Consider the following 12,054-nt stretch of genomic DNA (forward strand, 5'->3'; position numbering starts at 1 on the left):
AATTGTAGCTTAATTAACATGATTTTAGTAATATAATTTCACGTTCTCAAAATACTTTTATTTTTTAATGCGAGTTAGATATATGCATAATTATAGGAGTAAGATGTTATAAATGTTGAATTGGTAGATATTTATGAAAGTCGGGTCGGGTTACGCAACACAACCCAGAAAAGGTGACCCGAAAGTTCTATAAATATCGCCGTCCTTTGCACGCTATGTATCATCTACACAATTAAAACTCCGTCTCTTATTTATTAACTATTTATTTTTCTTGTATTTAATTAAATTTAATTAAAAAAAGAAAAAAACAAAATACAAAACAAAGTGAAGAAGAAGAGAGAGAATGAGAGAGACCTTCGTCTTGTTCTGACGAACCATCTTCCCAAAATCAGAATTTGCATTCCCTCTTCCCCCCCCTCCTTTCTCAAAACCCTAGAACAGACAAATTCCAATTCCATTTTGCTCCCCGGACGTCGCCTTCCTGCCGCCGTATCCCCACCGCCACCACCACCACCACCACCGTCGCCGCCGCTTCTCACTTCTTTACCAACTACCTCTGAAATTCCACCATCATCTGCGTTTCTTTCCCCCCCTTAAATTTTGGAGACTTTGTTTTGTTTCTGTTGACTTCCGGGATGATGGGTCTGAAGCTAATTCATCGGCCATCATTGAGTTTCTGAGTCTCGTCCAGGTGAAACTTTGTTATTTGACTTTGTGGGTTTTATGTAATCTTCTTTCTTAATTATGCTCGGACTACTATGTGGAACTTTTTGTTTTCTTACTTACATGGTATTGTTTGATTCGTTGGTATGTTCTTCCGTGGAAGTGGGAAGATGGGTTTTAAGTGCATGGATCTTATCTTTCTAATTTTTGTTGTTATATGATGTGGAGTGTTGGTTGTGACTCAAAATTGACTTTGTGGTGAATTTAATAGATGGGTTTAATTGCTTTTTTTTTTTTTTTTTTGTTGGAGTATTGATCAGCTGACTTGTTAAAATCCCTTTCTGTTCATTTCTGTGAATGTTTTGAAATATATATTATGGTTTTTTTTTTCTTTTCAGAAAACTACTTTGAGTTGTATCTCTCCTCATCATGTATCATGCTAAGAAATTTTCAACTGCGAGCTTAGTTCCACACAAATCTCAAGGTGCTGAACAGGGTGCGAGTGTTGCGGTTCTTGGTGGCTCTACAGCCAAAAGTCCAATGCCACCTGGAGGAGGTGGAAAACAACGCTTGCGATGGACATCAGATCTTCATGATCGATTTGTGGATGCTATCACACAACTTGGTGGACCAGATAGTGGGTATTTTCTTTGTAGTAATGTTAAAATGCATCTGCTTTCATCTTAATTTTGAGGATTAGATGAGGGGAATTTTTTTAATGAAGCCATGAATCAATTTCTTTCCTGCACTAGCTTGATTAAATGTGGTTCTATGCGTACGGCTAGCTGTCCATTTAATGGATTCAGGGGGTTTCAAATGTAGTAGTGTAATTGAAAAGCACGGGAGGGTTAAAGATCATGCCATAAGTTTGGTTATCTCAGCAAAAATGTCTATAAGGTGGAAGTTGTTGGTCTTGAATATTAATTGTGGTTCTATCTTATGTCAAGGTACTTGAGCTGTGTACAAATTGGTCATGACACTCATTGACACCCATGCTTTTATGTTTGTAGGAGCCAAAAGAAATCACGAATTAGGAAAAGAAAGGATTGCATTCTTATGTTAGTGTTACTTATATCCCTATGGATGGAAAAACATTCTCCTAGGTCAATTATTTTTGGTATTACTTTGACAAGAAACCACTCCCCACATTAAGTATTTTTTTAAAGAAGGAAACAGTACTTTTCATTGAAATAATGAAATGGGAGGAAGATTGCAATAAGACAACAAAGAGACAACAAAAACTGAAAAGATGGCTTCAGAAACGGAAACAAAAGAGACTACCCTAAAACTAAAATAAACTAAAACCGAGCCAAAACAAACAGAATACAACTAACAAAATCAAACAACTGTACAGTAACTCCCAAAAATTTCCATATTAAGTGTTAATAAAAAGTGGAAGGGAAGACAAGACTTCTGCCTAACTTAAGATTATTTAAGTGTAAACAACGCTTCACTAGGGTCAAGCTATTGGAATAGCTGTTATGAAGCATATTGGTTTCAACAATGAACAAAAGTAGTTACCATATATTTTAGTATTTTTAAGAGGAGAGCAATCTTGGCAGTTATGAAGCATGGCATACATCCGAACATGTCAATGAAATATTTTTTATATTTTATATTTTACCTTTTTGGTCATGTGCACATCTTAAATGGCGAGCTTTTGTATCTCATCTTGATCCTTCTCACAATGTTAGAAAGCCATCCTCACATATTGCTAGGTGAAAACTAATCTATAAACTATGAAGTAGGATAGTAGAGTAAATGTGTCCATGTTGAAGGGCAAGGTAAAACTAGGCTGTTTACCTTTTGATAATTGAATACATCTGTTTCTTATAAAAAATATGTGTCCATGTTGAAAAGTGAACTATCTCCAAAGCCACTTTGCACAAGGTAAACAATTTTTTTGAGGAGGTTTCCAAAGGAAATCTTCTTGAGAGGAACAGGGATATTGATCTTGGTTGAAGCTACCAAAAAAAACAAAAGAGAGAGAGAGAGAGCAAAGGTTTCTTCCCTTTTAATCTTCTTGGAACCTGTTGTTGATGAAGTTCGTGGTTGGTGTAAATGTTTGTACCATCCTTCTACAAATTATAGACTTGATGATCCTCCTGATGAACTGGCAGGCTTTTTATAACGTCAGTTGCTTGGGTATTCCTCTTTTTGTATATCTTCTTATCAATGAAATTCCTGTTTATTGTAAACAAAATGTTGGATGTATAGACCGATGAGTTTGTTTGAGCACCTTTAACTGTGCATTTATTAAAGAATATACAAGAGCATGATCAAAAACCAGCCCGAACCAAAGGAGTTTGAACTTACCTATAGAAGAAAACTTCAATTCAAAAGAATAAGACCAAACTATACTTACAAAAGGGAAGGGCATAGTGATAAAAACCTGTAAAGAGACACTAAACCTAACAGCCATTCAAACATCCTCATCTGACTCTCAGCCTCTCTAAACATTTTACCGCTAGACCACTTGTAAGATATTGACAATTCTATCCGTTTTTGGTCGTATGGAAATTTGCATATTTCAACTTTTATACTTAAATGATCTTTGTAGAGTTGGTGTTTCGTTAAAAGAGGATGGATAGTTTACCAAAAATTTTCCTTCCCATTTTTCTTGTAGGGGCAACTCCAAAAGGTGTTTTAAGAGTGATGGGGGTACCTGGTCTTACCATATATCATGTCAAAAGCCATTTACAGGTGCATCCATTTAGTGAATTTATCGGCTATGTTGCAATTTTTAATGGGTGGTAATATGAAATTGATTGCATTTGTATTCTTTCAGAAGTATCGACTTGCAAAGTATTTGCCAGAATCTCCAGCAGATGGTAAAACAGTCTGTTTATCTTTGTTTCATTCTTTTAATCATCAACAACTTGTCTGTCTGCGGAGTGTATTGATTTCAACTTGCATCATCCTTTACTGGTATTTAGGTTCTAAGGATGAGAAGAGAAGCTCAGAGAGTCTCTCTGGAACAGATTCCTCTTCGTGAGTATCCATTCCTATTTAGAATTCCTCTTGTGGCTTCTTTTTGTGCTCCATTTTGTTGTATGACTTGTATCTTTTTATTAAATTTTCCACTCAGGGGCCTGCAAATCAACGAGGCATTGAGGATGCAAATGGAGGTTCAGAAACGTCTTCAAGAACAGCTTGAGGTTTGGCCTCCCTCATCATTTATTACTCTTTGAACTTTCCATTGAAGATTAAAGGTCTTCAGGAAAGTTAAATACCCGTTCTCATAAGAGAATTTGTAATAGAAAAGGAGTTTTATCCCACACACACACACACATATATATTTTTTTTTTTGGGGGGGGGGGGTGTGTGTGGAGTTTGTTAGACTATTTCTAGACAAGGGCTTCGAATGTGGGTCAAAGTGAAGTTGGTTAGTAGCAAGCCCTACAAAAGGATGGGCAAATGCAAGGAAACAGCTAATGAGTGTAGATTTGCGAGAGAAAGTATCCTATCTAAATGTTACTGGCGTCGTACGTACTTGCCATTCCTATTTTGCTTTATTGGAAAGAAACTTCTCAATAGGCATCATAGCATTTCTTCAATGGTTCTAAAATTTGAGATTGCTGAAAATTCATAAGATGTTGATGGAGGTGAAATGTCTTTCTCGACGAGTTTGATGACGAAATTAGTTCAGAAGAGTACCACGTAGAAGCATCCCTGAAGATAAACCCCACATTCAAGAAGTAGGCCTGACTTTTCATCCTTAAATTATACCAATTCAACCTTCACTTAGCCCATCAGAATGCATGATGGGTAATATAGTTAACATTTGATAGTGATCTTGTCTTTAGTTTTCTATTTTTTGAAATTTATGCTTGTTTTTCTCAATATTTCAAACTAGGCTTTTCACCTCTGTTAAAGAAACACTCGAATTCCTTGTTATATTCTCAAGACTATTTTTTTTTTTCTTTTTCTAGTTTTCGAAGCCTGGCTTGGTTTTTGAAAATATCAGGAAAGGGGAATGACAGGACACAGATTAAGTTTATAAACACTTTTCTCATCTATTGATTTCTTTGTTTTGTTATTACGTTGGGAAAATGAAAATATCAGCCTGGCTTTTTTTGTTTTGTTTTTATAATTTGGCTAATTATTCAAATTTTTTGTTGGGAAAATGAAAATTGGTGGTGGTAAGAGAACCAGCATAATTTTTAAAAACCAACCTTAGTGGTTAGAAATTTCTAATGTGAAATAAATTTTGTCTTTTTTTGACGTTGAGTTGAGCATCTGAAGTAAAGGCAGGGAAATCATTTATTCTCTTGTTTTTTTCATTAAAATCTCAAAAGCTAAGGCATTGCCTAAAAAGAGTTTGGTTTGCTTGAATCACATATCAGGTTCAGAGGCAATTACAAATGAGAATAGAAGCCCAGGCAAAATATTTGCAGAAGATAATCGAGGAGCAGCAGAAACTAGGTGGTGAATCGAAAGACTCCGAGGTGGTGCCTTCAGCTGAAGATAATAAGCAAAAAACTTGCCAGTCTGAGTCGTATGGTGATGTGTCTGCAGGACCTTCATCTCCCCGAAAGAAACAACGCGTTGATCATGGATCAACAGACGATTCTGCCCCATCTCCATCTATCAATTTACCTTAACTTATCTGAATAAATCGGCAGTCAATGGGACCGAATTGTATGAAAAGTAACATTGGGTCGGGTTTGCATCAGAGCTCAAAATCAAATCACAGGGGAGAAGAAGGCAGATCAGCTGCATCAAGTGTACCTACGAAGTTAAGATCCAATTTGGGGTTCATGGTCGTCTTCATGAAGTAGATGATGTCTGTAACCTTTGTATATAAATCTGCACATTGAACCTATTTGTAAACTTTATTGAAATACTTCTACGTAAGAAGATTTTACTTCTATTTTGCAGTAAAACGTCCTTGTTTTCTGCTGTTTTACCAACCGTGTATTCGACTGTTAGATCGTCATGTTTTTGAGAATATAGTCAAATCCTTATTATTTCCTGTTCATGTATCAGTTTTACTTTTTCCAGTAGAATGAAATGAGATTATGAAGAAACTACACCTTTTTGTGGTATCCTTTTCTATATACATTCATTTTCACATAAATTTGCTTTTATAGAATTTTTATCTTTTGTTACAAAAACTTTTACCATCAATGGGCAGGGGTATCAACAAAGTGCAGATGAGACTTCAAATGATGATCTTTCAAGAGAAATTTTAAAAAAATTACCAAAATTTTTCCAAACATTAAAATAAAAAGAAAAAAATCCAATTACAATCATCTTACTACTTTTTTAATCTACATTGACGTAATAATTTTGTACTCTACGATCAATACGAGTATAATTCCATAACATAAACTTGTATCATCAATATCGATGTTTGAAGTTCGATCTCCAATTTCATATATTATATCGAAAAATCAATCAACTTGAGCTTCAAATAATGATATTTTTTTATCAAATTCTTTTTAATAGTTGTTAATATTATATTATATAGAAATACAAATAGATTTTCCATACTCATTTAGAAAAAGTAGTAAAAGGATAACGTAGAATAATACATATTATGTTTCAATGTATATAAAGGCTTTATCATTCAATGTTAGCTATTAAAAATTGGAACTGATTCTGAAAAAAAAATATTTTTTTACTATATTTTGTAAAAAGTAATGTCAATTGAATTGTGTGTTTGTTGATTTTTTTTTATGGGTATATGCCTTTGTCTTAAGCTAATTTTGCAATTCCACTTTATTTAACAAAAATAGGCAAAGAGTGACACCAAATAAAAATTGAATTATTAAATTTATAGAATTTGAAGGTCGAATTTTAACATTTTAATAATTTATTTTTTATCGAATATAAATTTGGTTAATTACAAAGATTTTTGCAATTTGCTCTATAAAAACATTTTTCATTTATTTTTAAAAAAGCCTTTCCATTTCTGATAAATATGAAAAGGAGAGGAGCACGTGGCAGCTTTTAATTTGTTATAGAGGCTTTGAAGGTGCCATATGTAAAGAGCGCGGAATTCGATGAAAAAAGAGATTAGGGCTGTAATGGTCAACGAAGATATAAAACTCAGGACTCGACTCTCAGTTCTGAGCTCTCACTTTTCCCACTCTCTTTCTATTTCCATGGCTTCTTCCGAGCAGGAAGCGGCTCTTGCAGCCGTTCCCTCCGATTCCCCCACCATGTAAGCTTCTTTAACCGCCTTTCTCCATCAACATTCTGTATTTTGCTATCTTTTATATCCCCCTGTAATTGCTCTTTTTTTGTGTGTTTCATTTGCTGGTCATCGGTTTCATGGTTGTAGTGTAATCAGCCATTTTTTCTTATTATGTGTTTTTGGATGTTTAGTGCTTGGAGCGTATGCTCAAAGCAGAAGGCTAATGGTTCTATGAGTACGGTGAGATTTAAAGATGTTTCCAGAAATCAGATTTTGAACTCATACAAGAATCTTGACGAGCTAGCTTTAATTGGGTTCGACTTTTTTTTTCTTTTTTTTTTTGTGGGGGGTTGAGGATGCAATATTTGTTTTAAGGAACCATCTATTTGAGGGTAATGAAACTGCAGCAGCTTATCAGTATTATTTTCTTTAAAAGAAAAGAAAAGAAAAACCTTGTATAGGATAACACTTCATCAAGGAGAAGCTTGATATATGAGTCATATTTAGGTTTCCGGAAAGAGACCAAATTGCTAATGTATTATTTGAGGGGCTATGGAAAAATCAGTTTGAAATATTGATTAACATCTATCCACGCAAGAATTTTCAAATTTGCACGAGGTGGAGTACTGGATTTCTCTATATTGTTTACCTTTTGTTTGTTATGGACAGGGAAAGATTGAAATTATACCTTTGACAATTTAAATTTTACACCCTCGATTTATAAATCTATGTATGTATTTGCGATTGTGTGTTTTTTGGAGATTAGTGGCTCGATTTGACTGCTTTTTCTGGCAGTATAGTACTATTTTTCGTGGAATCGATTATTTTGATCACGACTGGATTCTTTCTGGCTTAATTGTGACATATTATCATTGGGACCTATCACTATATCACTTATTTATGTTTGTTGCTTAGTTTGGTAAGTTTCATTGTTCAATATTGGAATTTTTGGGGTTTGATATTGAATATTTTTTAGTTGAATTTCATTGGATTTATTGGCAAGTTCATGATTAAATTGTTTATTTAGTTTTGAAGAGGCATTAATTGCCTGATTTATTCAAGTGTTTGGGCTTGATGAAATTGATAGGTACAGGCTGTGAGGTACTGAACGGAGTAAGGTGGTAAAAGCTTGAGATGTTCCTTAGAAGAATTAGTTGTCATTATTCTTTTTTTTGTACAAATTGAGGATGAGGGAATTTAAATCTGGGATCTCTTGTCCTCCCTTACATACAGGTGTCCATTTGAGCTAACCTCTTGTTGGCTAGTTGTCATAGTTGAATATTAGAAAAGAAACCATCAATATTTATTTTTACCTTTTTCCTATTGGAGTTAGTTGGGTTCTATACTCTCCTTTGAGGAGACTGTGTAACTATTCTCTAGTAGAGACAAAAAGTAATTACATTCAGCGAAAACCCATTTCAAGTTGCAACTTATGTTTTTGGTTTGTCACTTTTGCAGATTTGACAAAATCATTAACAAGGAAATTCCATCTACGGTGGTTTTTGAGGATGACAAGGTTCCTTTAAATTATTACCCTAAACCACTCATTTCGTTTTAAGATCTTGCTTGGATGTAGTAATGAAGATGAATACTTAGAATTGAAGTTATTCTCTGTCATTGTGATTTCAATTAATTTATGTTTCAATTTCACTATAATGGCAGGTCCTTGCTTTCAGGGACATAGCACCCCAAGCTCCTACACATATTTTGATCATTCCAAAAGTTAAGGATGGATTATCTGGATTATCTAAGGTACTACTTTACTGGGTACTTTACTCTCTGCTTTAGTGTCCATTGACTTCGTTCTTCCGGTAGTTCCTTTTTGAGTTCATTTTGATCTCATATTTTGACTTATCCACTACATACATGATATGATGATTGAGAAATAGATTTATCTTTAGAATAAAGGGAAGGATTTGAGTGGCTATTTGGTAGTCCAACCATGGCAATAAAATCTCTAGTAGGAGTGTTTACCATTTGGTTTGGGTTTAGTTTAGTTTAGGAACTTTCCCGGCTGTACTCAATTGTTTGGCTGGCATATTTGTCCCATCCAAATGATTGTAGTTAGATGATGGTCCCAAGTAATTGAAGTTATTTATTCAACCAAAACTGAATTTGAATTGTTCTTTAAGTCATGGATTCAAACATGGATTCAAATTTGTTACAGTAATAATGAAAACGATAGTAGTTTATGTATTATTTAACTGTTCAGTACATTTACACTTCAACTGATTTAACAACTCGCTTTGTTTTACTATTTTACGGAAAATACGCTTGAGAACCTCGGGAATCAATTTCCACACCATTTTGCCAGTTGTGGGTAGAACTTCAAAAGAGATTGATTGAAATAAAATCTAAATAAATATACCGCAGAAGTATTTTTCTTCAGCAGTAAAAGAAAATTTTCAATCAATTAGGCTCACTTGGTTTTTTGAAATTGAGCTTATAAATACTACTCCCACCCTTGAGGTTCTTTGCTTTGTCAACTACTTTCTGAACACGTCTCCCAAATTTTGAAAACTAGAAAAAATAAAATTTTAATTTCTAGGAAGTTTTTATTTTTAGAATTTGGTTGAGAATTCAAATGATATTTTAAAGAAGCGGGAGAAAAAAACACAATTTTTCAAAAAAATAAAAATAAAAATCAATTACTAGGCTTTTGAACATTTCAAAGGAGTATTGGAGTTGCCAGACTGCAATGATTAGGTTTCTAAAATGATACGAAGCTTAACTGAAAAACCTACAAGGCATATCGCTCTTTCACTTGGACCGTTCTATAACATATAGGGTATCTGTATATTATGTAATTGTTTAGTTGGAATTCGTGTTTTCATTACGCTGGTTGATAGCTGATTTCAATGGTCGGTTCAAAGTTACGCGTTGATGCTAGAAAAGATCATTTGAATAGCAAGCGCACAGTCACCCACACATGTTTTCAATGACTTTTCTGAAAATTAGAACATCTAGCTTGAGGAAAATAGGAGGACCTCTAGGAGGTGGAGATATCTTAATAGGAACTTTGGTTTACAGCACAACACCACCCTTTAGGTGTCTGTGGCCAAAGAGTTCTATATTTATCTTTGTTTCTTAGTCTTCGAACGATGAATTGAAGCCCTTTCATTTAGCAGTGTTTTGTCTTTCCTTTTGCCTTGCCTTGGCTTTCCGTGGTTTGGGGCCTTTTTTTTTTCTTTCTTTTTTGAGTATTGCCCGGTTGTGTATCACCTTTCATTTAATACCATTTCACACCACTGAACTGAACGTGAAGCACAAAATTTGGATACCTTAGTAGCCATACGAAAAGGAAATTGTTGGGGTTCCTTCTCAATTTGCCTCGTGGGGAAAGGCGCGCTTTTTGTGGTTAGCTGTTGTTTGCAACTTGTGGGTTTTGTGGGGTGAAAGGCGCGCATTTTTCATTTTCATGTTTCTTTGTGGGCTTTAGAAAGGGAAATTGTTACTTTTCATTTGTATTTCCATTGAATGTTTCATGTGCTTTGTAGGCTGAGGAGAGGCACACGGAGATTCTCGGCCACCTTCTTTACACTGCCAAGCTCATTGCCAAACAAGAAGGACTGGACGATGGCTTTAGAGTCGTAATTAACGACGGACCAAGTGGATGTGAGCACTCTAATCCCCATCTTTTTTACCCTCAGTAACAAATATCTTCTATTATTTATTTAAATGATCAATCCATTTGATTCCTACTATTTTCTTGCAGGTCAATCGGTTTATCATCTTCATGTTCACCTTTTGGGGGGACGACAAATGAATTGGCCCCCAGGTTAAGATATAGAGACTTTTATTAACGTTGAAATATAGAGCTAATAAACCTATATTATCATTTACCTATTCAAACACTTTTTTATGAACTCCTGCACGTGGCTTGTGGTGTCTAACATCCTATTGAATATGGTAATTGGTGTAAGTTTGGTGACTATCGTTTTATTTTTCTTGAATATCTAATTGAAAATGGATGGCTATCTTTCCTCATAAAGGGTAATGCATGTATGTGGGTTTATATGTTAGAATGGTGTTTAGTTAAAAGGGAAGGAAATAAAACAAAGATTGGGCCTCATTTTGTAATTTTATATTTTATTTGTTTTACGTGATTATATTTTATCCATTTCTTGAGGAAAAAAAAAACACAACTTTGTTTTTAAAATTGGTTAAGGAGAATCAATTTTTTACAACTATTTTACCTATTTATCAAAATCTTAAGCTTTACTATTATCATTTGTTTTTTTTTACGTAAATGGTTCTTATTAAGTAGATTCTTTTTTATATATTGATAATTATATATATTATATAAAGAATCCAGCCCTCACCTACTCAATGAAACTTTTTTTTTAAAAAATACTTATTGCACATAAAAGAAAATGATTTATTATTTAATTAATATAAAAAATAAAATAAATATTAACTATTTCTCGTCATTTTATCTTCATATTTATTACTTAAACTTATATTTATAAACAATTTATCTAATATACAAAAGGTAAAAGGTTTTCTTTTTCGGCCAACAAAAATTCAAATTAATTTATAAAGTGACTTGTTTAAAAAGTACAATAATATTAAAGAAAAAGAGAAATAAAAGTATTATAAAAATTAAAAGGTAAAGAAGTGTTCATTTAAGTTTTATAATATGTTTTAATACTGTTCGTTTTTTTAATTTATCATTACATACTACTTAATCATTTTAGCAAAAACATATATTTACAAGATTCGCATTCTGTTAAAAATTTCTAGTAATTCTAAAAAGTGATAAAATGGATAATATTGTTTTCATTTTATATTCCAACTCTAAGAGATCAAAATGGTCAATTTAAAAAACTGCATAAACTAAATAAACGAAAGTTAAAAGTATACGAGCGAATAAAAGATTTTAAAAGTACACAAACAAATGAACCAAAATGGAAAGTAAACATACTAAAGTAGTATATATAATATAAACCTACTGCTAATGAATTCAATACTAAATCGAATATGAAGAGTACTATAGGTAAAAAGAACACTAAAAAAATCTGGAAAGAAAGCTTACACGTCTAAGATTGAGATATTTCAAAGGGATATTGTGAATATGTTAAAGAAGATCACTAGATTTCATAAAGGGAACAAGAATGACAACAACCAAATCACAACTTATGAGAGAGAGTTAAGACATTCATGAGGTTCATGTTACTCAAAACCTAAATTGATCACAATGGATCCTATGCCATAGCATTAACTAAAGTTTGCTACCCCTATTCAATTTC

At 33.4% G+C, this 12,054-nt stretch overlaps 2 protein-coding genes across 5 annotated transcripts; both read left to right on the forward strand.

The window, feature by feature from the left end:
• Window positions 1–307: 307 nt before the first annotated feature.
• On the forward strand, window positions 308–5,696 carry LOC101210085 (myb family transcription factor PHL7). Of its 4 annotated transcripts, XM_004136554.3 has the most exons (7): window positions 308–691; window positions 1,062–1,300; window positions 3,290–3,366; window positions 3,452–3,494; window positions 3,600–3,654; window positions 3,752–3,821; window positions 5,010–5,342. In XM_004136554.3, exons 2-7 carry the CDS (start codon window positions 1,093–1,095, stop codon window positions 5,265–5,267), a joined length of 711 nt encoding a protein of 236 aa, XP_004136602.1. In that variant the 5' UTR covers window positions 308–691; window positions 1,062–1,092; the 3' UTR covers window positions 5,268–5,342. The 4 variants fall into 4 exon arrangements, with proteins under 4 accessions (XP_004136602.1, XP_031737502.1, XP_031737501.1 ...); XM_031881642.1 differs by lacking the exon at window positions 308–691 and having other exon boundaries at window positions 1,081–1,304; XM_031881641.1 differs by lacking the exons at window positions 308–691; window positions 1,062–1,300 and adding an exon at window positions 1,703–1,721 and having other exon boundaries at window positions 5,010–5,696.
• Window positions 5,697–6,658: 962 nt separating this feature from the next.
• LOC101210338 (14 kDa zinc-binding protein) lies at window positions 6,659–10,877 on the forward strand. Its single transcript, XM_004136555.3, has 5 exons — window positions 6,659–6,832; window positions 8,264–8,321; window positions 8,468–8,557; window positions 10,303–10,420; window positions 10,521–10,877. Exons 1-5 carry the CDS (start codon window positions 6,672–6,674, stop codon window positions 10,586–10,588), a joined length of 495 nt encoding a protein of 164 aa, XP_004136603.2. The 5' UTR covers window positions 6,659–6,671; the 3' UTR covers window positions 10,589–10,877.
• Window positions 10,878–12,054: the final 1,177 nt, after the last annotated feature.

The sequence above is a fragment of the Cucumis sativus genome, chromosome 3 (genome assembly GCF_000004075.3).
Source record: "Cucumis sativus cultivar 9930 chromosome 3, Cucumber_9930_V3, whole genome shotgun sequence".
Lineage (NCBI taxonomy): Eukaryota > Viridiplantae > Streptophyta > Magnoliopsida > Cucurbitales > Cucurbitaceae > Cucumis > Cucumis sativus.

What these genes read in the sequence shown, in the direction of transcription:
- LOC101210085 (XM_004136554.3), top strand. Translation starts at nt 1,093, where the DNA reads ATGTATCATGCTAAGAAATTTTCAACTGCGAGCTTAGTTCCACACAAA. An exon ending in ACAACTTGGTGGACCAGATA is followed by an intron (nt 1,301 to 3,289) that starts GTGGGTATTTTC and finishes TTTTTCTTGTAG; the next exon opens with GGGCAACTCCAAAAGGTGTT. An exon ending in TCTGGAACAGATTCCTCTTC is followed by an intron (nt 3,655 to 3,751) that starts GTGAGTATCCAT and finishes TTTTCCACTCAG; the next exon opens with GGGCCTGCAAATCAACGAGG.
- LOC101210338 (XM_004136555.3), top strand. Translation starts at nt 6,672, where the DNA reads ATGAAAAAAGAGATTAGGGCTGTAATGGTCAACGAAGATATAAAACTC. An exon ending in TGGTTTTTGAGGATGACAAG is followed by an intron (nt 8,322 to 8,467) that starts GTTCCTTTAAAT and finishes CTATAATGGCAG; the next exon opens with GTCCTTGCTTTCAGGGACAT. An exon ending in TAACGACGGACCAAGTGGAT is followed by an intron (nt 10,421 to 10,520) that starts GTGAGCACTCTA and finishes ATTTTCTTGCAG; the next exon opens with GTCAATCGGTTTATCATCTT.